Source organism: Spea bombifrons, chromosome 4 (genome assembly GCF_027358695.1).
Source record: "Spea bombifrons isolate aSpeBom1 chromosome 4, aSpeBom1.2.pri, whole genome shotgun sequence".
Lineage (NCBI taxonomy): Eukaryota > Metazoa > Chordata > Amphibia > Anura > Pelobatidae > Spea > Spea bombifrons.
The window spans coordinates 35944857-35971181 of NC_071090.1; the positions used below are offsets into that span (position 1 = coordinate 35944857).

The 26325-nt window shown below is 39.2% G+C and overlaps 1 protein-coding gene across 1 annotated transcript; it reads right to left on the reverse strand.

The window, feature by feature from the left end:
• Nucleotides 1-15579: 15579 nt before the first annotated feature.
• DDX41 (DEAD-box helicase 41) lies at nucleotides 15580-24750 on the reverse strand. Its single transcript, XM_053461876.1, has 17 exons — nucleotides 24593-24750; nucleotides 23628-23717; nucleotides 22502-22661; nucleotides 21536-21610; nucleotides 21227-21287; nucleotides 20770-20906; nucleotides 20522-20594; nucleotides 19970-20123; nucleotides 19725-19861; nucleotides 19336-19498; nucleotides 18956-19087; nucleotides 18793-18864; nucleotides 18175-18271; nucleotides 17937-18086; nucleotides 17319-17390; nucleotides 17054-17164; nucleotides 15580-16385 (listed from the first exon to the last, which is right to left on the reverse strand). Exons 1-17 carry the CDS (start codon nucleotides 24614-24616, stop codon nucleotides 16249-16251), a joined length of 1845 nt encoding a protein of 614 aa, XP_053317851.1. The 5' UTR covers nucleotides 24617-24750; the 3' UTR covers nucleotides 15580-16248.
• Between the last annotated feature and the right edge of the window lie 1575 nt (nucleotides 24751-26325).

The window sequence follows — 26325 nt, forward strand, 5'->3', positions numbered from 1 at the left end:
AGAAAAGAAAGAAAAAAACCCAGAAGGGATTAAGGGTACAATGTATAATTTGAAAAGCTATGGAGTCCATATTTTATGGAAGTGTGGTTGACATGAGCTGTCCTTTTGGAAATACTCGGGTTCTTTAGCTTAATTCTCAAAATTAGAGGAAGGTCCAGCTGGATTCATATTTCTGTCAGTGCTCTTCTAACCACCACGTGATTTTGTCTAGTAGCTTATTTTCGAGGTGTACAAGGCCACCTGTGGGTTTGGAACTGACCCCAGGTTTTCCCAGTGCTTGTGAGAATACCTCTACTACCTGGGGCCTAAATTGTTGCAGACAATGACAAAACCATGGTATGAGAGTTCACATCGTTGCAAGCAAAAACACTAAGAGGTCAGATTCAAGGCATACTTTATAATTTGGTGTACCCCGTTATTTTATTATTAATTACCCAGATTCCAAAACATATTTAAGCTGACCTGTAGGAACAGTGGGCGTCAAGGACCTCAATTGGAGGAGCACTTAAAAAACTGCTGGGAATATACGCCTGCTCTTTTTTTTTTAAAAAAAAATATTATTAATTGCCGGAAAGCAAAGCTTTTAATCTGTAGACTCAGTAGAAAAAAATTCAAGGCTTTAATAAAACCATTATCATAAGTAGTCTTGATGAGCTTTTAAGGTCTCAACATCTTTAGCAGACTATAAGACATGTTAATGTTTTGGTAATTGTAGGCATGTGGGCCTTGAAGTCTCCATCGAGGGAAGTGTTCCAAAATTACAGAAATTCCTAAATAGAATATCGAAATCAACCTTGTACTGTGCAACATGAAACGTTAACAACATTAACCAAAAGATGGAGATAAACATGCATGAACACGGAATGTACTACTTATCAAAGGGATACTTAATCCAATGTGATAAATGAACAATTCTATGAGGAGGAAGGGAAGAATAAGGTATGTGTCACAATAAAATCAAGTTGTGTAGATCACTATAGACAAAATAAATACTAGAAGTTTTTTGAAATATGGGTTTTCTGAAAGTAAATCTTTATTTTCATTTGTCCCATTTAATTCCCACACCCTTGTATATAGCACATGACCAAAGCATTCCAATGTTACCCCTGATGGAATCGCTGGCTGGTTAGGACAATTCAATTAGCACCACTTGAGGCACCAACTTATCTTGAAAATAGTGCTTTTAGCAGTTAGAGCCTGCCCGTTCAACCTGAGATTGCATTAAAATCTCTGAAATGTAAGGTTAAACCCCCAGAGCCCCTCATAAAAACAATGATATAACTATACGGGACAAAAACTAAATGAACTGCATGCCTGGCATTCAAGTGTGAGACAATCTTAGAACATACGTGGATTAGTGTGAGGAACATTCAAGAGAGCCTCTCCAGAGCACTTGATAGTTGCCAAAACACATCTCGTAGGTACTCTGTGAATTTTTCTTATCTACAAATAAAACATCCTCTGAAACACTCACAGGAAACCAAAGGGCTCAACACCCCAGTGATAAAGCCCTGTTAGCGCAGAATTGTCATCAGTTCTGGCAATCAGCATGTCTATGGCTTTCCTCATACCAAATGTGTAGCAGCCCTGCTGAAATCTGCTTTCTTCAAAGCGGTAAGACTCAACTCCAGCCCAAACGGTGTTACCTGGGACACAGGACAACAAAAAGAAAACAGTGTGAGCAAATTCCTACCTTTCTATAAAGCCCTTTAATGTTATGCATTAAGCCATCAATTTAGACGATGCACGACCATAAAAGCAGATTAAGCAGCTGCTTAAGACCCCCATGGATTTATGGTGCCTCCGTTACAGGATGGATGGAAAAAACCTCTCTAATCACATAATTGTCTATTTGATTTGGAACACAGAAAATTGCACGTATGTGCCGTGGTCCTGAGTTTGTGCATAATTAGATCTATGGTTTGTGTTAATGGTCCTAAAACACCTAGCACTGGTACAGAATTAGACCTTTGTACAAGGATGTCTTGCAGACAGGACTTTAGGCACATCGCATGTCTGTGTGCTGAACGATAAAGGAGGGTTTCTGAGAAGCCATCATTTCCTAGGAGCTATGGGCTTGGCTTCTTTTATTTCCAAACTGGAAAGGCATTTGAAGTATTCCTTTGTGCTATTACCCAGAGCTGTGTGTATTTCTGGATGCAGCAATGAAGATATGCACACTGCTTAACCCTGTGCTGCTTGACAAGTCACCAATGCATTGCATGGCCTCTTTTCATCCATTTTGCATGTGAGTGGTGGTCTTCACCCAACGGTGCTCCCTATCAGGTAGAAGGGACTGGGTGTCGCTTAGTACCTCCTCTTGTAAACAGATGCTCCAGTGATTTATTTAAACAAAGAAATCATTTTACAGTAAGTACTAGCGCTACACGTTTCTTTGTCCAGCTTGTGAGCTGCTCTCTGTCCTCTAGTCCAGTTTAAGTCCTACTTCTGCATCCGCGCTGGAACCGACTACCTCCTCTCTACTGGCAGTGTGCAGATTGGGTTCCAGTCTGGGATCTAAATCCAGTCTATTGCTGTTCTTCTCCAAGTGGGCTCCGGGGGGGGGGGGCTGAGTTGAGCCTTGGGCTATTCCCTAAAAGACCCCAAATTCCCAACCAGGCAGTTCTTAATTTCCAGTGCAGACATTTCCCAAATATGCCCTGCCTGCTATTTGCTTTTAACAACACTTTACCCACTTTCAATAACTTTTTTCTCCCCCATGTCCTACCAATATCTGTCTCTGGCATGTGGCCTGCCTACAAAGCCTTTTTCACATTTCATAGGCATAAGTGTTGGAGGTAACATTGGTCTAGCATTTCTTCCGTTACTGGATACTCTAGCATACCACTATTGGTATCTGGCACATTGCTCTAAAGCTTGCTTCACATAATGGAAGTTGCGCACCCACAAAAGCAGAGGCAACCTGTTTACCTTAATGGCAACTGTATATATTATTAAAGTCCTTTTCTATTCTTCAATGATTGTGTTTGCTCTAAAATCTGTTGATGGTGGGGATATGCAACCAGGGCAGTAAATACACTGAACGTCTATATATTATACATCTAAAAGACAGCTGTAGTTTATTAATGAGGAAAGGTTGTTTTTTTTTTTAATAGAAAAAAAGTGGGTATTTTTTTACATATCTAGATTCCTATGGGAAATTATCCAAAAAGTAAAAGGATTATGTTGAACTCATCTGATAGTAATTACAGGGACATGTGCACAAGAACAGTAAATCTTAAACCAACATGAAAAAAATACAACACAACATTATAGCCGTTAGTGCCGATTTAATAACGTTACTGTAGCTTTCCAAACAATCAGATGTTTTTAGTGTTCTGGGAGCAGAGGCAGGATAATTATTATTTGTTGATTTACATAGCACCACTTCGTCTTTTATTCAGCGTTCCCTGCCCACAGAGGGTTCATTCATTATTGTTGTGTTTTTTGTCCCAATTGGTTGTTTAATTAGCTCTCCCTTTCACCACGACTGTCTATTGTACACACAGCACTTTAGGTAACTATATGTTCCACATCTCTGTTCTAATCTATTATTTTTAAGTGCTATTATGCACATTAATCCTATTTGCTTTTCTAATAGCATTGTATTAAGATACATAAATTCTGTAGATTCTGCACAACAAACAAGTTAATTGTGTTGAATCGCCCATAACTTAACCTTAGCTATTTGGGTGGGTTATACATTTTCAAATGGCTTGGCAGCATTTTAGTTCTACAAAACACCAACATGCGGAACGCAAGCAGGCTTTGGAAGAGGGACAGCAGCAAAGATGGTTCGGGCACCGATGGCTCTTAACGGTTTGGTGGACTCTGGTACTGTCATAGTAACGGGTTCAAGTATGAAAAAGCTGTGTTTTATAAGCGATTGGGACTGCTATGTTGAAATTAAATAACCATGACGAGACCATATACAGACAGTTTAATGCTCTACTGATTAATGTACAGACGTATTTTAACTTCCCAAGTGCTCTTATCTAATATATACATGCAGTGTACTTTGGGTTTTGTTGGGCTCCAGGAAAAGACTGCAATTAGTTTCTTCCTGCAGTTCCGGATACTCTACCCTTGTAGGAAGGGGATTGGCTCTTACGATCACAAAACACACTCCAGGTTATACAGTCGTGTGAAAAAGAAAGTACACCCTCTTTGAGTTCAATGGTTTTACATATCCGGACAACAATCATCTGTTCCTTAGCAGGTCTAAACGTTAGGTAAATACAACCTCAGAAAAACAACAACACATGACATATTACACAGTGTCATGATTTATTCAACAAAAATAAAGCCAAAATGGAGAAGTAACAGGTGCTTTGGTTAAGCAAGTGTCGCCAACTCTATAAAAGCAGAATTTTTAGCAGTTTGTTGGTCTGGAGCATTCAGGTATGTGTTAACACAATGCCAAGGAGGAAAGAAATCAGCAATGATTTTAGAGAAGCACTTGTTGCTGCTCATCAAGCTGGGAAGGGTTATAAGGCCATTTCAAAACAATTTAAAGTCCATCATTCTACAGTGAGAAAGATTATTCTAACGTGGAAAACATTGAAGACAGTTGTCAGGAGTGGATGTCCCAGCAAATTCACCCTAAGTTCAGACCGTGCAATGCTCAGAGAAATTGAAAAATACTCCATCTGCGTTACATCTCACATTCTAGGGGCCTCCGTTAGCCTGTGAAATGTTAACGTTCATGACAGTACAATTAGAAAAAGACTGAAGAAGTATGGTTTGTTTGGAAGGGTTACCAGGAGAAAGCCTCTTCTCTCTAAAAAGAACATGGCAGCAAGGCATAGGTTTGCAAAGATGCATCCGAACAAACCAAAAGACTTCTGGAACAATGTCCATTGGACAGAGGAGACCAAGGTGGAGATGTTTGGCCAGAATGCACGGCGTAGTGTTTAGCAAAAGCCAACCACAGCATATCATCACAAACTACATATTCAAATTACATTTTCTGGAACATGTTTAAAATATGTCTTGATACTTCACTCAGTCCATTAAAATAGAAAGATTCATCCTATTAAAACTGAGGTTTTGGGGAGTTTTGTGTCATATGTGATCCCGCTACAGTTGTACATCTTGTTCTGTTTAGTATATAACAATTACAAACATCGCAGGTCAAGTATAGGATGTTATACATTGCTTGACATTTTCACATATGAACCTACATCTATATGGCAATGGTTAACTCAGCATATGTGGACCTTTCAAGTTTTGTAACATTAAAAAAAAAAACAAAAAAAAAAAACCAGCTGTTGCAAGATAAAATAGAAACTTTTGTTCTAAGCATTTGGGAATGTGTTGATATTCAGATTATTCAGACCATATTAATGACATGACAATATTGTGTTCAGAGAATTCTTAAAGAATAAACCTAAAAATGTTACAGATGAGCTGACCCAGAGGCATGCTAGGCAGTGTGCACGTGAGCCAGGTGCCCACCAACCAAGGCGCCCAGCGGGGGCATATAATGTGCCTCCTTGGTAGTAGGACAGCTGGCACAAAGTGTATGAGCTGTAGTGAAGACAGGGCTCCATGCGAGGTAAGAGGGAGGGAAGAACAGGAATAACTGTGTGAATTGCATGGATAAGAGGAGAGAGAGAGATTTATGTATAGGTGTTAGAGTGTGTGTGTGTTACTGTATGGTGTTAGTATTTGTGACTATATGCGGTTTGGGTGTTGGAACAAGCTGGCATTTTGTTATGTGCTTGTGTTTTAGTTGCCTGGGGGGATGCCAAAGAAATACTGCACCCAGGCAGCACTAATCCTAGGCTCATGTCTGAGATGACCCAAAGATTTCAAGATGTTAACCATCATTAACATTTTGCGTGGCCAAAAAAGGTAGTTCAGTTGTGACTACAATATCCATGATTATCCACGTTCTTTACCTGAGAACGCCACTAACACTGGTTCAGCATCCAGAAAGCTACCTTTTCGCCACCTGGTGCGGTAGCTAAATAGATCTTCTAATGTTCCCAACGGAAAGCCAGTTTTACAAGCCCAACAAGGTCCCACAACAAGGCTAGTCAAATACACAAGTTTGCAAGCAGGGCCCTCCTTACATTCAGTTTGTCCATTCTAGCGCTATATAATTAAAAGATAACACTAACACTATTACTAATAATAATGATTTTCATCTGCCATTAAATTCTGTGTTTCTATGTCTAATGCGCCAACCCCATTTTGTCTCCATTGAGGATTAACTAAATACCGGACTAAAGATATGGAAGGTTAAAAGATCTTGAGTGTGAAGGATTTTGCCCTTGACCTTGGGTCCCCGTGGAATGTGCCCTTTCACCCTGAAGCCATATGGTTGGAGTAAAGCCTGGAGATTAAGCATTAGACTCTCAGTGATAAGAGATAAATATATGGTTTGGTTTATAGAGTTTATGGGTCTATGCTGATGCTGCAGGGTCATTTGGCCTGATAAATGTACTTCCCTTCATTTTGGCATCTCAAATAAATGTCACACATGAAGACTCGGTTACTAAACGTGTGCAGATGTGATTCTAGCATTTATGTAAACCAATACACATCTGGTGCCAGTTTGTTCATACACCCACAAATTGAGCCAACTTGGGAGAAAAAATTAGAAACAGATTGCCATTACTTTTAACGTGATGTACGGTGGGCTATCTTACAGAGAACGGCACAACTGAAATCCAAGTGGGTTTTTTTCTAGACAGAATAGTGTAAAAAACAAAAACAAACAAAAAATTAAAAAATCTTGTTCAGTTATCCCCTTTCCCAAATCACAGGACGACTCGCTACAAACAACAGATTCTCAAGTTCTCTATTCGATAAGCTAATTACAGAGACACGTTGGTCTCTGTTGGGACTAACAACATGACCATATATATCAGCTTGTAACCTTCATACTAGCACAGAGGACAGCGATCACAGCATGTAGGACCCTAGAAGGAGCCTACAGACTGCATTGCAGAACAATATCTTTTATGTCATAGCATGACTGCAGGATAAACTTGTTGTGCACCCACATTGATTTAGTAAAAGTAATATAAAAAAAAATATATATATATATATATATAAAAATATTTGATCTACTTTAACCCTACTGTTTTGGCTTCTCCAATAAAATAATTCATTTCAATAACATCATTGTTAAAAAATATATAAACACAACTGTATGCTTTCTGATACTTCTAGTCGTATTGAGCTGTTGGGTTTCCAGACACAGGAAATAGGTCACCTTTCATTTATTTGTTAAAGGAAACCAAATAAACCAGGGGTGTTTTCGCGCAGGGAAAACAGACAGCTGTCCCAAGCCCAACCCTATTTGCTTTCTTACTGTCACAGAGGAATGGAGGATCAGGAGGCATATTTCTAAAGAGTAGGATCAATCCATAGGTTCGCTTATTCTTCATGTAGAACTTTACACCAGAATTAATAAAATATACATTTCTCAGCTTATCCCCTAAAAGAGATCATGCTTACAAACATTTTGACCTAAATGCAACTTGGAAATCGGTTTTAGATTTCCCTCACCCTGTTTTGTTTTTACCTAAACTCATGTTCAGTTGATTTTATTGATCAAAGCTTTCAGAGCTATCATAACCTGGTATTTAGGAAAGTAGCTGACACGTATGGAAAATGGTTATATCAGTATAGACCCAAGACAAGATGGAGCCTTTATTCAAAGTTGAGACCTTTATTGGAGCAAACATCAAAAATACATGTCATACAAGTTGGCCTCTTGAATGTGGAAGGGACTTCTGATGCCCCCAAAGCTCATGTCCTTCTAGATCTTTTTCTTTGTTGGCCCAATAAAAAGGCAACAAGACGTATGACCTTCAACTAAAGTTTCAGTGGAAAAGGCTTAAAATTCATCATGTTAACCTCACAGCAATATTTTTCATATGGAGTTAAATAATTATTTCACTAATTGCAAGTATTTCTGAATGACTGGTAAATATTTGAACAATCTACTACTGGCTATGGCTCTAAAGCGCTCGGGACAGATGGCAAACTCTCCTCTGTCAGGGAAGAGCTACTGACCCTACCGCTTACAGGTGCACACCGTCTATCACCTGTACTGCAAACAATACTGTTACAACTACATAACCAGCAATTTCCCTAATCTCTACACAGCAATATTATTAATCAATGTGTACAAGGCTGTAAAGAGATCACCATCTTGGTATCAATGGATATGTACATTTTCATATATAAATCTGCTAATTTGTAAGCTTGTGAGAAGGACCCTCTCTATGTCGGCTTGTCAATTCTAGTTTTGTCATACTTTTTAAATGTATGTCTGCATAAATTGTTGGCTTTGTATGAATAAAATACAATTATAAATACAAAACAAAGTGGATAACACCTATGATACTGCTGCATGCAATTGACCAAGTATATAGCGAGAGCTTCTTATGTTCAGCTACAGTCAGGTGAGGTTAAATAAATTGGGTTCCTTCAAGCACTTCCCATGGCTTAGTAAGCCTACTCAGAGGTAATTTGGCATGATGGCGGCCGTTGCATTATGGTGGACAGTGGTTTCTAAACCTTCACTGATTATTCTCCTTATTAAGGACTGCAGAAACTCTACGAAAAAAATGTAAATGTTCAAGAATGAAACTGTTGAATCCTTATGGGGCAAAAGAGAGCATGTCTCCCTCTGCTGCCCAATGTGTGTATAGATCACTGGCGCATATACTGCCAGTCCAGTTCTGTTTTCCATAATTCATACATAATTCAAAGAAAACTACAGCTTATTCTTAAATATAAATGATTTTACACATATAAAATATAAAAACGTATGTGAACATATATGTGTTTGACACATATTTTTATTTTATTTGTAACAATACGTGATCTTAGTTACCCTCGGAAGGGAAGCATATTTGCGTAAGCGGTGAGACTTGGGAACTGTAAGATTCTGCAATGAGCCCATTGCATCGCATTAGGTTCGCTGTCTCAGTGTTGGTGTTCTTGTCTCTTAAACAAAAATGTATCATTACAGTGTTGAACTACCTCATTGTTTAAAACAATTTTACATTTTTTTTTAACATATCTGTTCATTGAATATGGAAATGGAAATACCCGTTTTCATACATTTTCAAGGCCCCTGTCTCTTTTTAACATCTGGTCTGTTAGTTCAGAAGCCTTAAGTACCAATAGCACTGGCAGATCATGTCAGGGTTAAATCTTCAATCTTGCAAATAGCGGAGAATGAAGGGCCATTTTCTTTCTAATCTAATTAGACACATCTAATTTTTAAATACTGCTGACCAACTTTCTAAATTCACAGAAAGAAGCTGGGTCACCTTCTTTATCCAGGCTAAGGAGTGGCAGTTGGTGATGCCCACATCCATTCCCAAGTCTTGCTTACTCACCACCAACTAAAGGGTGTCTGAGGGTAGCACCATTTCCCCAGAGAAAGGGAGCTCTGGGTAACCTACCCTCAGAAGTTCCCAGATATGCAAAATGGCCATGTTTCCCAGGGCACATCATTTTCACGTATTGATGACCAGCATGCGCACAGTATGCAAGATGCATAAAAGAGTAATTGACCCCCTTCAATGAGTTCATACGTCCTACATACAGTCACCCTAATGTGTGTGGTGTTGAATGATCGTGTATAGTAGTCCTTTTAGTATTGTTTGCCAGGAGACAGTGCTTGAAAAAAAATGGACGATCTACAAGCTGGAACCCCACCGCATTACTTAGAACTGAATAAAAAATAATTAGATCCACATTGCTCAACAGCCACATTCTATACATGTAATGCATTTACAAAAATGAAATTAGAGTCTGTAGCTGGATTTATATGGAAAAAATTAGTGACTCAGAATGGTTCTTGTGCAATTGTTCTGTTTCAGTTCATTGCTAAGAATGCCAGTAGGTAATGAGCTTTGAGGCAAGGAATATAGATTAAGAAAGAACCAGCCATGGCCTTAAAATAAAGTCAGTCTTCTCCTTGGGGAGTCAGCCATATAGCAGGATTTCGAAACAGCTGAATAAGAAAAGACAGACCATTTTGTTCACTTGAGACATTAGTCTGCTACGTGACGGAGCTCTTTTAAGAAGCGCTACCAGTGACCACTGGTGAGGGAGGATGGCGAAGTGACATTTTTGTTATGGAAAGCTTAGTCAGGAAATGTAAGGTAAAAGTCTTACCCTGGCAGTGATGGAGAGACCCCTGCTGTCTGGAACGATTCAATGTCAGCATCCTGGAAGCACAGCAGTAGGAGTTTGCAATGGTCTCCACCTTCTCTGTTTGCTGGTTCTGGCGGGCTGGTTGCTCATGCACATACACCCTAGGTGAAGGCTCCTTACGGGTGCCCTGTCCTGCTCTGTAGCTGCCAACCTGTTTGACAGATCACTGATACATTTGCAATGTCCTCTGAACTGTCGCCAGCAATGTAATAATGCAACAGTGGCCCCATTTTCCCTTTCTGCACCTGCCGTCCTTACAGCTGGCGGTGGCAGGATATTATTTCATACCCTCTGCCTATTAAGGAGGTGCGGTACCTGAGAGCAGCATGTTAACCAGTTACTTATGGTCCTCCATATTGTAAATGGGCCAGTTAGGGAGGTGAGAGATCTCCTGCCCATAGAGCATTGGCACACCAGAGAGTCCCCATTGGTTTTAGAGGGAGTCCATCCTTTCAGCATGCCTCCTAGACTTAGGCCTAGTTGGCCTAGACCAGAATAATGGCTTACCTGTCCTCTGCTTCTTCAACTATGGTATCTGATTGGCCCTGGCTTTGTCTTGACTATGCCTCTGCTACTCATTGCCACTTATAGCCAGTGACTGTTCTGTCCACGTTCAGGGAGGACTTCTATGGGTAAATTGTTATAGACCAACTATACTGTACACGTACATTTGTTTCTATGTTCCTTCGGTATGCCTAGTTGCAAGTAAAGCACTCAGGAGACAAGTAAACCTTTTATGTATTGAATTTAATATACAAAACACATTTCCCTATACACAGTAATGTGACAATTAGGGATGTACAACACTGTATTATACGCAAAACCAACATTCTAACCTCATATAAAAAGGACACCAAGGAGGAAAGTGGGACTGAGGGATTTGGATCCAAAGAGGTACTGGCCCTCTTATAGAGGAACATTTGTCAGGTATGCTTATACAGAACATGAACCTGTCCTTAGTAATGATCCATCTATTGACTTACACATGTTTCAGTTGAGTATTCAGTTGACTGCAGCCAAGAATTATTTGTTCTATATTAAAACTGAATTGTGAGACGATGAAATTCGTAAAAATAAATTAAAAGGCACATATACTCCTAATCTAATTCAAAGAACGAGCAATATACTGTAATATGTTTAAGTACAAAATAGTAGATTTCTGGCAATCTGCCTGCATCTTAATTATGTACCCATATAGCACGGTTTGAAGAAAAGAAAAAAAAAGTTACCCTGCTACTTATTTATGCAAAACAGAATATCGAGGAATTTATCTCAGACTTGAATTGTGCAACTTAAGCAGGTGACTGGTCTAGGTTCTTGTGTCCTGAAACACAGGAGGTATGATTACTGATGTAATAACCTGGCTTTTAACATAATCATGCTCCAGGGTGAATTGTGTAATCATACAGAAATAGTATAGGTATTTTCCCCAATTTCCTAGCAGATTGTAAGGCAGGGACTGGGATTTCCCAGGTATGGTACACTACCCACGGTCACCCATGCAGATCCAGGTAGAGACTGAGAGAACTTACCGTATATCAGGCCATCTCCATGTGGGGTCACTAAATACCGACAGTGGGTCCATAAAATAGACTAAGTCATCGACCAGATGTGACCCTGCCAAAAGGCTACTCAAGGCAGTAAAACTCAAGAGTCCTGTCTGCTTCAAGGTTGCCAAGTTTAGCTGAATGTTTATGTTTATATGCAATGCTGAATACACACATTGTTGCCCCAGTTGAGTCACATTTTAGTTTAGTTTAGCCCACAACTTTCGTTAATAGGAATGGAACTGCCTTAAAAAGCAGGGCCTTAAACAGGAATAACACCCAAAGAACCCAGTCACGTGCTATGCCCTCCAGGCACACACCCTTGTAGTCACTGAATGATGTCCCCAAACCAACATAAATAATAACAGGCCCAAATACATTAGATCTTCAAATCCATCCTAAAAAGAGTATGTACATAAAAGTCTTTGCAGGTGGCCTATATGTGGAGGAAAAGTATGTGCAGAGTTAGGTGTATGGGCAAGAACCAGTTGGGCTACCATGGAAAGCCAAAACAGTTGTTCTAAGTGAGAGCATATTTTGCTTTATGAAAATTAAGGCTCTACATGACCCATCTCTATCTCACCTAGCACATTACAAATTAAATGATTAGGAGACAAAGTGGTGTGTGGATTGCTCACATGGAAGTGAACAGTTCATGGAAGGAAGAATCCAAACAAAAGCAGAACAAGACCCTTGTTGAGAGAGAAGTGGCTTCCAAATGAAATGGCTACAGAAAAGTATAGCCGTAAGAGACAGAAGCCAAAGCTACGTGGTAGTACGGTCTCTTGATAGATTGCATTTAAAGAGTGAAGAGCACATGCTACTGACCGTGCCATGACTGTTCTCGTAACAAAAGCTCCAGATGCAGTGAGAAGACCTCCCCAACCCCCTGCCTCCCATAGAAGCCCAGGGAGTGCATGCTTTATCAGGTGAGCTCAGCAACAAACTATGATTTCTGTAATGCTGGGATTTCTTATTGTGTGGGTTTGTATGACCTGTGATACATTCTCAGACAGCAGCGTTAACATCCTGCACATAGCGTGAGCTGGATATTCTCCAGAGCACCAAGTTTTCCATGGACTCTTGAGCAGCGTTAAAGATACAGGAACACATACCTGTTAATACAACGTTGTAGTATAAATTTGCCTTAGAAGTTTCTGGTTTATGAGGAAATATTGTACACATAAGATAAGTCCCAGTAGTATTGCTAGTCATGTTCCTTGTGGTCCAGTGAGGACCATTGAGATATTGACCACTGTTGGCAAAGACATCCTGACACCCATCATGTTGCCAGTAACCCAGAAAACATAAAGTTATGTCATAACCCAGCAATCATGCCTCAGAACACGCATTTTGCAGAAGAGAAAAATGCGTATCAAATGCACATCTGTGACTGCAACATGCCACTACTTAGTCTAGTTAAAATAAAATCAAATATAATGCTTGTGATTTAAAAAAATAATAATAATATTACAGCCATTTAAGATGATTTGTCAGATCTCCTTTTAAGGGTAAAGGCCAAGCATCTTTAATAACTTATCATACAGAAAGACTTGACTCAGGGTGCGGAGGTTGCGTAGGTGAGGGTTAACAGATTAGTAGTGTGTGTGGCCTCAGAGAGCCTCCTAGAACCTGGCACAGTGTCAGGAATTTAAGCAGAGGTTCTCATCTTCCTAATTTGGCCATATCTTTCAGTAGAGACCCCTTCCTAAAATCAGTCCTCAATGATGCATTAGCTTGATCAGTGCTGCCATCTGCTGTGTACATTATGTCACTGCACCCACATGTCTATATTCACCACACAAAAACATTTCCATTTACTTTTATAACAGAACTAGGGTTTTTTCTTTAAAATAGGAAGACATTTTACCGATGTAGGATAATATATTTAACCTATATTAAGCTTTATGTAACTATAACATGTAATACATCATACAGGGCAGAAATTAGTTGTTAAAATAGTCATGTAACTAGAATAAAGAAATGCTTTTGACTTGATAAAGGGAAGACTCCTGAAAGCTTGTCATTTCAGAATAAAAGAAAGTTTTACAAGATTCTGTTAAAAAAATAAATCTAAGTCCGGTAGTAAAGCTATAGTCAACAGGCAGTCATATATCTCCTTTAAAGGGAACTCCCACCAAGTTTATTACTAGTATCCAATTAAAATTTCAAAAGCATTATGCAGTTTTCATGAATATTTTGGGCAGTTTTGTACGGGTCATTTGCACATGTTCTAGCTTTGTTATCCTAGCTCAATCTACTGGACCGAACATCCTGACTCCTTATACCGCCTGGGGTAAACAATTGCACGCTTTGGTATTTCTCACCCCGCCAAGAAATCTTAAGTGAAAGTTTTTATTGTACAAACAGGACTTCACTGGCTTTGGCATAAAGAGCCTCATCAGCGTTGGTCATCAATATTAGATGCACTTTTAGCATTAACGCTTCTTCAAAGCTCATAGGATAACATTAACCTTCGCAAAATATATTCATCATTTCAGTAAATCATAACATTCAGTGTAACAGATGTGCTTTTAGGGGTCCCAAATGATTTATCAACATTATAGATTTAGTACACTAATATGATTCTGGAAGCGAGAATACACTTTACTGACCTGGTTTTACACGTCGACTACTAGTTTAAAGTTGTTGTTTTTTTTAACGTGACAGGCTCCGAGCCCATGCAGCGGTTTCTTCTTGACGTCACATTTCAGAAGTTACAACATAATGCCAGTTCTTCAAGACGCTTGATGTCTAATGATCTTTTGGTTCCATTTAATGGCTCATTTCAAATCCTCCACCCTCAAACCGTGGAGAAGGAAGGTATATAAAAAGCTTCAAGGGAAAGCGGTGCGGCCCGAGCCTGCTTTCCTCTCCATCACTAGCCGGGCACACACCTGAGGCAAGCTAATGGTTTGTTAAACCCAATTAATTTTATTGTTTACTCCTATCCCATCAATACTTTTCATTTCAATGACCTCATGATAAAACCAGGGAGGTTACCATCTTCAAAGTCAAATACTTCGGATTGACCGCAAGTGCCAAATAAGAGTACAGGTTATTATTAAACATAGACCGCTGCTGCAAAATACGGTCTAAACCCCAGTAATGCAAGACAGTTATCCCAAATGGGGTTAAACAGACGTTTCCTTTGATCATCTTTCATAGAGTTACTAGGGCTGATAAGAAAACAGTGGTTTAAAACCCACTGCCTCCCTCATACTTATGGAGTGTAATTATTCACTAAATGGAGAGCTGGTGTTTTAACTCTTTCACCTCACTACTTCTTACAAAGGGCCAACACCAGAAGGTTTCTTTAGGTAGAAGAGTTGGGCCAGCCCTCCATACTGCATAATGTATTGGGTGATATTAGGAAAATTGTCTCTGATTTAACTATACATTATACAGCCCAGCTCTACCTGCAGCAGAAACTCACTGGGGATAGCCCTTCATAATGTACGGGAGCTTTAACACAACTCCCCGTCAACTCTCCCTGAAACAACTATGCAAAAATTGGGTTGACACAATATACAAAATACACTGTTTTTTTGTAAATCCCTTTTTCATGGCATGGCCTCTTATATCCTTATTCAGCTTTTATGTGAAGGGATATACTGGTATTTGCGGTGGTTCCTTTGTCTTCAGTTTCCATATTCAGCAGTTCTTGATGCATTATTGCTTGGTACTTGTACCTATTTCTCTATGTACCGTTACTGTGATTTGATGTACCGTTCTTAAAAAGTATACAAATAAATGTTTAGAAAATATGTACAATTAGACAATCCTTCATAAGTCATGTTAGATCGGTCACAAACAAAAACATACCATGTGGAGGCAGTCGGTCGGACTATCCAGCTCCGTGACATAGACTAAAAGCCTAGGGGCGGATTACTTTATTGTTAACACTTTTGACAAGAAACAGACATATATTGGAAGTTATTACATGGTGTATGGTGGTTAAAGCAGAAGCTGTAAGTTTGAATAAATTAGCCAAGACTACTTAGTATGTTTAGAACACGCATCTAAGACAGCCATGTTTACATTTCCAAAAGTAAGAAATAAACAGATATGGGAAAGGCTGAACTTGATGGGCGCATGTCTTTTTTCAGCCTATATAACTAGGAGTCAACCCTTTATTATTCCTTTACAAATACACGGGTTATTGTACAGATTATTTATTCATGGTAATTACCACCATAGTAACAATATATACATATAAAACATTTATGAATCAGTCCTTTTTCGGTAAAACAGGTAAAAACATTTCATAGAAACTCATGTTTTGTGTTATTTTAGTTAATGACAGGTAAAAAAGTACTGTCACCATGTAGTATGACGTTCATGGGTTTATTCCAGAATACAGACAAACCAGCAAAGCTTTGTCAAAGTCCGGTTCACATAGATGAACAATGGAAGTGGAGACCCACAAACCAGTCTAAGATATTCCAATAGAATATAAAATAAAATATATCTGTTGGTAAAGCCGATCCATGAACCCTGATGTTTTTCCTCAGAAATCCATGGAGCTGGTTGCAAGGTAGTCCTTTCTGCCAATAGTGCTGACCTGCTTTGTCTGCATGGCCTCCAGCTTGGGACAGTCTGTAATACGATGGCCCAAACCACCACAAAAAGCACAACCTCTTTCCCCTGAAGAGAGAAAACAGCCAACATTATTACTTCATTATAATTAGTGGTTTTTGTACACGTCAAGATTGTAAGCAGGGCTCTCTCCACCTAATGTGTCGGTTTGTCTTAGTCTGTCAATTCTCGTCTTGTCATACCCCTTGAATATATGTATTGTATTAAGCGCTGCGTAAATTCTTGGTGCTATACAAATAAAAGCTAATAATAATAATGGCTTTGCTAACTGTATGTAATAATACAGTTCAATCTAAGGGATCTCCTACAAGGGAACTGGCCCGCTTTGGAACCATTTTGCTTCTGAAGTCTCCAATTGAATTAAAAAATATATTTTTGTTCTTTCACCTAGAAAAAAACATGTTCTGTTAATGAAAAAGGAGTTCAATGTATCTTGATGATGGAAAATTACTCCACCTTACGTTTGGAAAGGCTCATACAAAGCCAGATCAATTACACTTAGCGTGTACAGATTAGAACTGTTTAAATCCTGGGCAAAATCTGATTTAATATTTTTTTTTGAGAACCAACATATATTTAATTATACCCAAGGTCTTGTCGGTAAATGAGTTAAATTACATTATATATATATATAAAATGAAAAAAATGAAACCAAAATCTGGGTGGACCAATAAAAAGCCACGTCCACTGAAAATGACTTGCGTTACTGTGCTCACCTCCAATGTCCAGCATGGTCTCATCACTGCTGTTGAGTACTTGGAGGACAGGGGGCACCCGCTGCTTCGCCTCCATGAGCAGAGCCTTAAGATCCATCAGCACAGATTCGTCTGTGAAAAATTGCATACAGAATTACAATAATGCAGTATAATATTGGTTATTAAAGATGTGCATTGGTTACAGTGTATACAGAACAGTGAGTCACTTTACACAGGCTGTAGTAAAAGTAGCATTTTAAACAATTATTTTTTTTAAATCACTCACCACACGCCTTGTTAATGAAAGTAGTTGCAATGCCAGTGTTACCCGATCGACCGGTACGGCCTATTCTGTGAACTAGAGGCCAAGAAAAGAGGTTTGCGATGGTTAAACAAAAGAAACCTTGTTTAATAAAATACAGCATTCTAAAAAAAAAAACAAAAAAAAAAAAAAAAACAAATAAAGAACATTTATCCCAGAAGAACAAGAATGAAGAAGAAAAAAAAAAAAACAGGAGGTATAGTTCAATGTAAAATGAGCATTTGCATTGGCGACGGAAAACATAATGGGCCATTTGTATGATGGACAATTTCTGCGCATGTGGAGCAATCAGCTGAAACATTTCTGGTAATGGACCCATATTGAGAACATTCCCTGAACTTCAATATGGCTAGGTGCATCTTATGAAGATCAACAACCTTAAAGTAAACTTAGTGGTCAACACAATAACATCATTAGTCTTACTAGTTGGAGTCTCACTGATAACAGCTAAATCACAAGGGTAGCTTTTACGTTAGCGTATTATGCCTGAACATTAGTTGTATTTCAAGCAAGAAATGCCTTAAGCTGGTGCTTTGGCTATTTCAAGGTGCTTTAGTCACAACAACAAGCTTTCACACTCACCGTAGTTCTCAATTTCTTCAGGCATGTCATAATTTATTACATGTTGTATCGCTGGAAAGTCCAGACCTTTGGATGCAACGTCAGTAGCAACCAGGACATCCTTCTTCTCTTCACGGAAAGCCTCAATTGCTTTGGTTCTCTCTTCTTGGTCTGAAAACAGAGAAAAAGCAAGGTTTGTACGTTAGCTTATTGTGGGTCTTGGAAGACGAAGGTGAGCAGAGGATGTAAGATTTCTTACCTTTTCCACCATGTATGGCCACAGCCTCTACACCCTTAAGAAGGAGATATTCATGTATGGCATCTACATCTGCCTTCTTTTCAGCAAATATTAGAACCTGGAAACAAGCAGATGGACATCAGTGATTGACAGCGTGAGCAAAGAAAGTATACATTATTAGAGTATGAGTTATCATTATTACATACTTATATGTCCACAGACAGATTTTGATAAACATGGCAACTATTACAATATCCCGACTACTAGAGAAAAATCAATGCAATTATTGAGAGCAAATCTCAAAAGCTCGCCATGTAGATCAGTGTTATACATTTAAATGAAGAGTGGTAAGACAAGTTTTAAATGATGATGTTTACAATAGAGTCTACATATGTTCCAGGTTGAACAAGACAACTAAATTCATCAGTTTCTGCAGCTCCAGACACTCGCACATGCAGAAAAATTACACAAATGAAGCAAATAATGGCAAACACTACAAATGTAATCTACACTGACCACTCTTAAAGAAATATACGGTTAGGGTACCAGCATAAAACTTAGCTCCATAACAGTGTGAAGCTGAACAAAGCTGTGGATGGTCATCCCTCCAATGGTCATAGGAAGAAAAGTGTTACTCACAGGTGGTGGGGTCTTCTGTAGACACTCTAGTAGGTAAACCATCTTTGCTTCCTCCTTCACATATTCCACTTCCTGTGTGGAGAGAAGTGTTATATCTCCAACATACACAGAACTACAGACAAAAATGTGACACAGGAAACAGTCATCCCTGGCACCGCTTTACCTGTATCACATCCAAGCTGGCAGCTCCTGCCCGGCCAACGTTAATTGTTATAGGCTTCACGAGAGCACTCTTTGCAAAGTTCTGGATCTTCTTGGGCATGGTAGCACTGAAAAGGAGGGTCTGCCTTTGTCCCTACAGACAGAGAAGAAATCAAATAAATGCGCACACGCTGTACACTGAAGGGGACAGCACAGGTAAAAAGAAGAAAGAGGAACACAAGGACGCTACAAAGAAAAAAGCCTGACAAAAGCAAACCTACAACAAACAAATCAAATAATAGCCTTTATCACTGTAATTTGTGCTTTCATTTAAAATGCATGAAGATATTAACATAACAAGTCGCCAGCACCTTATATTAAATGTACAGCCTGCTGACATACCTTAAAGTAGGAGAATATGGTTCGGATGTCCTCTTCAAAGCCCATGTCAATCATACGATCAGCTTCGTCCAGAGCCAGGTATCTGCAGATATCCAAACTAACCATCTTCTTCTGTAACAGGTCCATGAGACGACCAGGTGTTGCTACCATCATGTGCACCCCCCTGGCAGGATACAGATGGTATTGTAATTGTAATGTAAAAGGAAATTTATTTTTGTTCATGGACAAAGCCATATGCCCTTCTCTTTTGCGTAAGACTAAAATTACCATTATGACTACCTGCTAAATAGTATTTTGGAGAGAGAGGAATGCTATAACTAAAGGCATACAGACCTTCAGGTTTGTGATTTTAACATGGATTAATCTCCTCACATTCTGTCACTACTTACTGCTTGATAGTTTCCATCTGTTCCTTGACAGACATCCCTCCAATGCAGAGCGCAGTACGTAGAGGAGGGAAGTTATCCTCCTGTAGCAGCCTGCAGTAATACTCGATGATGCTGTGTGTCTGACGGGCCAGCTCCCTCTGAAAGGACAGAGTTAAATGGGAGTGAAAAAATGCATGTACCAAAGACACATTAACAAAGACAATAACAACAAATGAAAGAAGATCTCGGAGTGTATTGATACATACCGAAGGACAAATGATGAGCCCATATGGTCCTTCTCGTTTAGTGAAAGCTAATCTCTTCTCTTGCTCCAGGCAAAACATGATAACTGGTAACGTGAAGACTAACGTCTTACCAGAACCAGTGAAAGCAATTCCGATCATATCCCTTCCAGACAATCTGCAAGAGAACATTACAACAATGGGAAAAAGAACACATACATACAACCTGTACAGCTACAACCTTCAATCTACAGTCCTGTTATTCAGCCGCACCAAGAACATGTTATGAGTGAGTGACTAGCCTAACTTTCCATCCAAAGAGATTTGCAGTTTCACCTTACATTATTAAGGGTCAATGTCAGGGAGCTTCTGCACCTTTAATACTTTGGATGGCAGGGTATTGAATATACTTAAATTAATGAGATTACTTCACCGCCCCGAACAATGCATTACGCACTATGAACTATGCATTACGCAGGGCCAGCTCAACTCAGGATAGCCCTTAGTAATGCATTGCAAATTCAGAGCGTTAAACCCACAACTCCCACTGCGTCATATACTTGGGCACCAACTTACATTGTTGGAATTCCCTGGATTTGTATCGGAGTTGGGTGGAGGATTCCTTTCTTCTTTAATCCCCGTAAAATAGCTGTGAACAGAAGCACAGATGAGACAGGAACTTAAACCCAGCAGAATGACTTTAAATAGCTGAAAAAGTCATTTTACAAAGTGTGTTAAACGAGCACAGAGTAGATACGTTCCTGTGCTTCTGGGCATGGCTATACATGTATAAGTTAAATGGCCAGAGGAAACACTGGACTCACCTACGGGTAGTTTCATTTCCTTAAAACTCTTGATGGGAGCAGGAATCCCCTCCCCCTCTACCAGGATGTGATATTTGCGTCGCACTCTTTCATGGCGTGCTTGGGACATCGTTTGGATATAACGGGGAGGCTTCCAACTGCCGAGAAAGGTGACTTCTTGTTAGAAAATATACACAGCACTATTTTTCATTTGTACATATAGTGATGCTTTGATTTGAACCAAGTATGAAAGAGACTGGTTTATCTCAAAAAATTTTAAACAGGCTAGCCCAAGTATTACATCACAAGATCAGTCTCATGCCTTTGGGCTACTAAACTGGAAGTATATATGCAATTGGTTTAAAAAGTCTTTTTTTTTTTTTTTTTTTTACAGGCCGTAAAAATATTTTCTATAACTGTCAATTGTATGGACTATTTTTAATGTATCACAGAGAAAACACAGAAGCCACAAACCCACCTGGTCCTAATGGGGTCATCGTAGGTGATGCCTTTAGCCATTTCCTTGACAGACATCAACGCTAACAAACAGAAAGGCCAAGTGTGAAAAATAAGAACAGCCACGTTATGTTTATTACAGCGACAGAGCAATGCAGACATGTCCAGACTGTTATTTAACTTCTTAGACCCAGACATATAAAAATGAGCTCAATGCCAAGTAATCTACTCTGATCCCTCACAGACAAACCAACTGGATTGATCTGCACATGCATGCTGATTGTATGGGCATGTTAGGGGTGCAATACATTTTGGAGCAACATATTATTACCTCTCCCTTCTGTCACGCTCTCCAATATTTTCTCTTCTTCTTTCAGTTGCTTCTCCTTGGCAGATTCTTTTCTAGCTGTTTAGAAGAGTAGAAAAAGACATGTTTTATAAAAAGAAAACACAACTACAAACCACACAATTTTTGTTTCAATACATTTTGCAAATAATACACTTCTGAACCCTCTTGCTCCTAGTTTAATATATTGCAAATTTTAAAGCTGTCACTGACATCGCTCACCTGTTGTAAAGGTGAATAAATTAATTTAATATTAAATAATAATTGGTACTTGAATAGAAAGGAAACGGGAAGAAGAAGGACTTGTTCACACGTCACAGCTAATGATTTTGTAGTTCACTGGAAGTAGCCTATTACTTCAGAACTACAGAGATGTGGGGAATTATTCATATTTCTCAAGAGCTTAAACTTTGGGAAAAATAGAGATTTGCTCAATGAAATCTGACAGTTTTTTTTTTTAAATCAAGTGTAACAATATTGCTCAATGACTAGTTTTTTGTAGTCTGAAGAGACAACGCTAAGGATCGCTAAACATTATAACTGCAGATCGAGACATTTTAACCTTAATACCTCTTGAGCCTTCACTTGGTTCAGAATAAGTTGCTTTGTAGATATTTATTACAATAAATGTCCAGCTTTTCAGGTTAAAAAATAGTCAATATATTTCTTTGATCTCGAAAAAATAATCAATCTCCTAAATCAGTTGTTGGCACAGAAGCGTAGAATGACGGCAGATAAGAACTATTACTACTCTGCCTTTTTCCTGCTTTAAAGACTTTTATCACTGCTTGTTCTCATCTTAGATTCAGGATATCCCATTCCTGTCTAAATCCCCTCCCTGTATTAGCCTCTGCCGCTTCTGCTGGGAGGCTGTTCCACTTATCTCACCTTCTCAGTAAAGAAAAACTCCCTTACATTAAATCTAAGCAAGTAGAGAATCACAAATTTCACCTTCAGCTTTTTCTTTCAGGTGTTGATGCTGATCCAAAAGGCTGACATTAGATCGAGGTCCCAAGGCAATGTCATCTTCATCTCCTCTGTGGTCACTGCCACTGTCCTTCTGCTCGTCTTCTATCACTCCCTTTCGGCGCATTTGCATCAGCTTTTGCAGCTGCATAGAAAGAGTAAACAAAATAGCCCTGATATGATATGGTGCACTTATGCACGTGTACAAATGGACTCCACAGCTTAATGAAATAAGCAGCCTTTGACATTTGTTTTCTAGCAATATGCATTCATAACAAATGATGTTCTGCTAAAGCAGTACAGGTACAGAAAACACGAACACCTTAAGAGATGTTTTCATGTTCTTGTGCAAGTTATAGGGCAATAAGTACAAGTAACATATTGTAATTCCAAAACCATTTTTTAAAGTATGGTCATACTATTTGGGACAGCTTTGAAGCCAGTCAGTGTAACTCACATCAGACCATATATTTTTGTAATCTTGACACCCCAGGGTATTTCAAATGCTGATATTTGAACTATTTCCATGTCAGGTTTTGGAAGTTACAGCTCCAGTTTTAGGATCTGCTCAAAAAATACATTTTTTTAACTTATTTTCTTTGAACTAGATGGTTGCCCTTATGATGTCATGGTGACATAACTGGGGTCTTTTTTTATTTTAAAATGTTATTAATTTTTTTGTTATATAAAAAATATTGTGTGTCTTTTAATTGATCACATAGTTATTATTGAGCTGCATGGTTGGCTTCAGTACCCGGATAGACCCTCTGGGATCAACATGTCTCTTTCAAATGCCATTTTTAAACGTGATTAAAGAGGGCCCCTGATTTTATTTTATTTTGGGGGGGTGCTGAATGCTTTGATATCGAGGCACTTCAGCAACACTGAACAATAGCTTTTCAATATGGTAAATACAATGACTCCTAGAGGCAGTTGGTGTCGCTACATTTTCTTGGTGTTGCGGAATGCTCAATGTTGAGCAATTCCAGCTGAGCAAAGAAAGCAATTGTTGATCGTTTTCTGTACCCGTTTAACACAGACACATCAATTGTCATTAAGGGGTTAATGAATAATAATATGTTAAAAAATAAATAAAAAAGGTCCATTATACCATTTGCTGCTTTCTCTGCTTAACAGGCACATATGGAACGTAGTCTTCATCATCGGACAGTTCCAAATCTTCATCTTCTGTGTGTGCTCTCTAAAGACGTAGAGATATTATGCATTAAGGTCAATTTTAACAATGAATTTACATCATAATGAACAACGACCATGTTAAACTCATCCTAGATACAAAAGCTTTGAGGTGCAACACCTATACAAGAAAGAGCAAAGCAAGAGAATATTTTTGAGAGATCACGTACTATAAAGTTACAAAGTTCAAAACCAAGACAACCACTAGGTATTGCTAGATAAAATAATGGTTTTCCTACCCCTCCCCCCAAAAAACTAACAGAAAAAAAACTCAAGCTATCTGACCTTAGGTTTTACCAGCTATGTATTAATAATGCAGAAAAAAGAGCAATTTAACCGTTTGGCATATCAGGGAGGCAGAGGGGTATAAGGCATATGGGGGGGGCAGAGTGGCATACCAGGGGGTATAAGGCATAACAGGGGGACAGGGTGGCAAGCCTGGGGGGGCAGGTTAATATATAAAAAGGAAATAAAAACAAATTTCAGCGCCTGGGGCATAAGAGACTTTAATAGTGTGTACGTTTTTATTTATTGACTACTAATATATTTAGTTAGCGCTGTACAGGTTACTGTATAATAACTGGGAGGCATAACACATATAGTCATATAATACAGTCTACAGACTGGGTTACAATAGGTATGAATACATCAGTAAATGAAGTCCCTGCCCCGCAGAGCTTTCAATCTAACTGCAAATATATGTTACTCAATAACAACTAACTCCTATGGTGGCCTTCTACAGAAACACGTCCCATCGGAACTTAGCCGTAATTACAATAGTAAATAATAGCGGAAAAAGCGTCGAATGGCTTTACTCAGCCCCCATCTCTAAACCAGTCCCAATCGCTAGCATTCCCAACCCCAAGCAGCCCTCCAACTCACTTTTCGTTCACCTGGAGCCTCCATAGCAAAGTTTTTTTTTTCCTTCGCCCCGTAGCTACACACAAACGTTGTCTCCACTTCCGGCGCTTATTCACGTCACGATCCTTGTCCAATAAGAAGTAAGAAGTAAGAAGAAAGCATAGTGCGAAGAATGCTAGTGACGTCCGGTCACGTGGTACAGAGAACTACGGGAAGCGGGAAGGCGCTCTGCCGATGTCCTGCTGCTGCTGCTGCTTAAACAAGGGGTGTGAGGGTTTAGTGAGAGTAGCAGGTACTGCTCGTCCCGTCATCTCTACCGACTGCGCTTGAGTGCAGATAGAAGGTAATAATAAAATCCGTTTTATTGTCTGCCTTTACCTGTCCGTAGTTACACATACAAACCCACACGGTGCCCGGCGAGATTAGAAATATATAATTCTGTTTTTAACTGCAAGAGCGGGTCTATAAAACACTATAACGCCCCCCCCCATCCATACTGCTGAGTTAAACGCTATTAAGTTATGCAACCTTGTTACATATAAACCCTCACAGGCCGAGTAGGTTCTCCGTGGCCCGATCCTGATGTAAGGGCGCGTCCGGAGGAGCAGGGAATGGGTCTGTGTTCTGGCTGACATGTCAGAGAGAGACATAAGCATGGTTGGCGCTGGCGAGTAAAACGCTTTGTGCGCACGCAGTATAACTAGAAGTGTCGCCATCTTTTTGGTTTCCAAGATTTCTTTGCACAGTAATGCCAGTTTGTACCGTTACAGATGTATCATCCCATATCTAAATACAGCGCATTTTACTGAAGATGCTGCATCGCTGGGTTATGCTGCCTTGAGAAGTACATGAGCTTTGTTAAGGGAGTTTATATCGCACGTTAATTCACATGGACTTCACTGAGGATCTGTAAACCTTAAACATCTGATACCTTGTGGACTACATTAAGGTTGGGCTTACACCTGGAATGTGTTATACTGTATATTCATTTATTTATTTTTTACTCTTCAACTATTGTTGATGCATTTATCTATTGATACATTTATACATTCATGGATTATTACTTATTCACACAGGTCACTTCATTTAGAATTAAGGGATCAGGAATTACAATCCATCCACCTACACTTAGCGTAGGACACTATATTATTTATTTTTCTGATAAGTACAGCTGCCTGAATACACGATATACAGCAAAAGCTAGAAATGTTGGGAAAAAAATACGGAGAAAACAGTCCCGACGCAGCTAATGCGTACTACTACAAACATTTATTTCAAGCAGTATTTTCCTTCAATTATTGATTTTCCACATTTAACTTGTGGAGCGAGTTCAGTCACTTGACTCAGATGATCCAGAATACAGAGTAATATGTTGATCAGGCTGAGGATATATCTCTTTGTAGCTTGGAGGTGGCTGCAAAGGAAAACACCCCCTTTGCCTTGTGGTACAGTCTGTCCTGGCTGTGATCTCATAATACTATGATGTCATAAGGCTATCACCACTTGACAGCCTCTGGATGTCTCAGATTATGTAGAGGTAGCAGTACTCAACATATGTTAGCCTGTGCATTACAGGGTGTGAAACTGCGCTACAGTTTTTCAGTTGAATTTGAAGAAAAAAATAGGCAGAGACTACAAGGCTTTGGTTTGTGCGCCTAATATCCTGCACACACGGCTGGAAGTCTCTGGACCTGAACCATCTTTGATGGACACCTGACAGAAGTACAGATTTCCTCTGTCATGGAGTGCATTTG

What these genes read in the sequence shown, in the direction of transcription:
- DDX41 (XM_053461876.1), bottom strand. Translation starts at nt 24,616, where the DNA reads ATGGAGGCTCCAGGTGAACGAAAA. An exon ending in ATCCAGGGAATTCCAACAAT is followed by an intron (nt 20,124 to 20,521) that starts GTAAGTTGGTGC and finishes GTTCTCTTGCAG; the next exon opens with ATTGTCTGGAAGGGATATGA. An exon ending in CCAGCTTGGATGTGATACAG is followed by an intron (nt 18,865 to 18,955) that starts GTAAAGCGGTGC and finishes CTCTCCACACAG; the next exon opens with GAAGTGGAATATGTGAAGGA.